Genomic DNA, 2266 nt, shown 5'->3' on the forward strand with positions numbered 1-2266 from the left:
ATGTGTGTGTGTGTGTGTGTGTGTGTATATATATATATATATACACATATACATATATATATATAATATAAAACAATCTCTCTCTCTCTCTCTCTCTCAGGTTATTAAGTGCAAAGCAGCCATTGCCTGGGAAGCAGGCAAACCCCTTTGCATTGAAGAGGTTGAGGTAGCCCCCCCCAAGGCTCATGAAGTTCGCATAAAGGTGAGTGGGGACGTGGGGACTTTCTCTGGCAAGGGTAGACTTGATTTGTATTGTGTCAAAATCCTAAGCATGGCCTGGGAATCTCAGGTGTGACTCACTGGCCTTGGAGTTTCCACTATGGAGGAATTACATTCTTAGGTTCAGGCAACAAAGGAATTATTCCCAGGAAAGATGAACTGTTCATTATTTCAGTAATTTTTTATAATAAAAGCTTAAAATTTAATTGAACTAGCTTAATATTAATTATTTATCCTAAGAATCACACAGAAGAATTTACTTTGGGTTAGAATTAGCTATGTTTTCCAATGGCCAGTTATTGGAAAGAGCTATTAAAAGGAAAACAGAGAATTTGGCTTAAACCAAGGGAGAAGGAGAAACTAACATGCTGCCCTGGGCAGCAAAAGGGTCCTGGGTGCCCAGAGGAAGGGACAGGCGTGGTCCGCAGTGAGGAGACTGCACCGAGAAGAGCGATAGCACCGATGGTGGCCTGGGCAATCCTCCACGTGCCCCAGGACCGGGCAGGCCTCCACGTTTCCTCGGGACCACCCCGTTAAGGTTTTGTACACGAGAATGAACAGGATGTTCTCATGAACAGAATCTTAAGGGAAAATGATACAGCGATACGTGAGTAATTAATTTAGACCATTCTTTATTCGGTATCTATCTTTTAACTACAAAAGGTATACTACGTCAATTCCATTTCCTGGAGTTCCAACAAAATTTAAAGAAGCCCTAGAAATCTGTTCCTTCCTCTTCTACTCCCTAATGGACTTAAATTTTCCTTATTACCTTAGATTTTCTTTCTCTCCTGCAGCCAATAATTGCCAATCTTTTTATTATTATTTTCTGACAGCAATGAAAGGTGGAAAACAAAGGTGCGTTACAAGAGAAAAAGAATCTAACCTAGTATATTTTTACTTGCTCTTTTTTTTTTGCTTTTTCCTTTTCCAAATGACACAGAGGCACTTTTCTTTCACTACCAGAGGTCACAAGCATTCGTCTAAAGGAGACAGAGACACTGAGAGAAAAGGAGAAAGCGCCCCCCTCCCCCCATCACAATGGGGTATGACCATGCTGCAACCCCTTCTCCCCTGTTTCTCCATCCTGTCAGGATTTGGGGCTCACACACACATGCATGGTGTGTTTTCCAAGCCACCTGGGCCAGTGTTATCCAGCTCCCTAAACACTAGACTACCACATCAGCCCTTTTCTTTCTTCTTTCAAAATATGATTATTTTACTTAGTTCTGGAAGCGTTTGTAAAGTTTCAAGATAACACAGGTCTGAAATGATATAGGACAACCTGCCCAATGGTAATAATTGCAGGAACATTACTCAAGTCTGTGATTGCTTTGCAGGTGGTTGCCACTTCCCTGTGCCAAACCGATGCCCATATTATCGATCCTAAATTTAAGGCAACTTTGTTTCCAATAATCCTTGGCCATGAGGGTGCAGGAATTGTGGAAAGTATAGGACCAGGAGTGACCAACTTCAAACCAGGTATTTTCTTTTCTGATTCCAATAAAATGGAAATGTCAGGATATTTCAGGGATAATTCCTGATACATCCTGGCTTTTCATTCTATGATTGATCTGTATTTACATAGGGAGGTCATATTCTTCAAAGAAAAGTTGAGACACAACCTATCACAGTCTAATAATGAGACAGGATATTTGAAATCAAAACTGTCTAATTAAATCTGGGAAACATGGTCCCTTTATTGACACATGGCACCAAGAAACTGTCTTATGAAGCCAAGGTACTGGGTTAACTTAAATTGAAGTCTCCCTGCCACACACGAATAAAACACATTATGACAGCTTTATAAAACAGAAAACTATTTTATAAAGAGAATGAGGACTTATAAATAGTGTAAATAAGAAGTATTATACATATGCCAATGTTAGCTTATGAGTCTTTCTAGAAGCCTATAAGATAAAAATAACACCTATATGAAGCATGCCAATAGTGCAAATTATTGACTTGACCTTTACAACAGATCTACCAAATACTGAACCAGGGGCTATGTAATCTTCACTAGTCAGGCAGGATGACCATATCACTC

General features: G+C 39.8%; 1 protein-coding gene across 1 annotated transcript in view; it reads left to right on the forward strand.

Moving 5' to 3' along the window:
• LOC102483916 (alcohol dehydrogenase 4) overlaps window positions 1-2266 on the forward strand; it is a 34254-nt gene that overhangs the window by 19375 nt on the left and 12613 nt on the right. The window contains exons 2-3 of the mRNA XM_006152172.3: window positions 101-202; window positions 1560-1701. Of these exons, the coding sequence (XP_006152234.1) occupies window positions 101-202; window positions 1560-1701 (244 nt within the window). The remainder of the gene's footprint in view (window positions 1-100; window positions 203-1559; window positions 1702-2266) is intronic.

This window comes from Tupaia chinensis, unplaced genomic scaffold, assembly GCF_000334495.1.
Source record: "Tupaia chinensis unplaced genomic scaffold, TupChi_1.0 Scaffold000340_1, whole genome shotgun sequence".
Classification (NCBI taxonomy): Eukaryota; Metazoa; Chordata; class Mammalia; order Scandentia; family Tupaiidae; genus Tupaia; species Tupaia belangeri.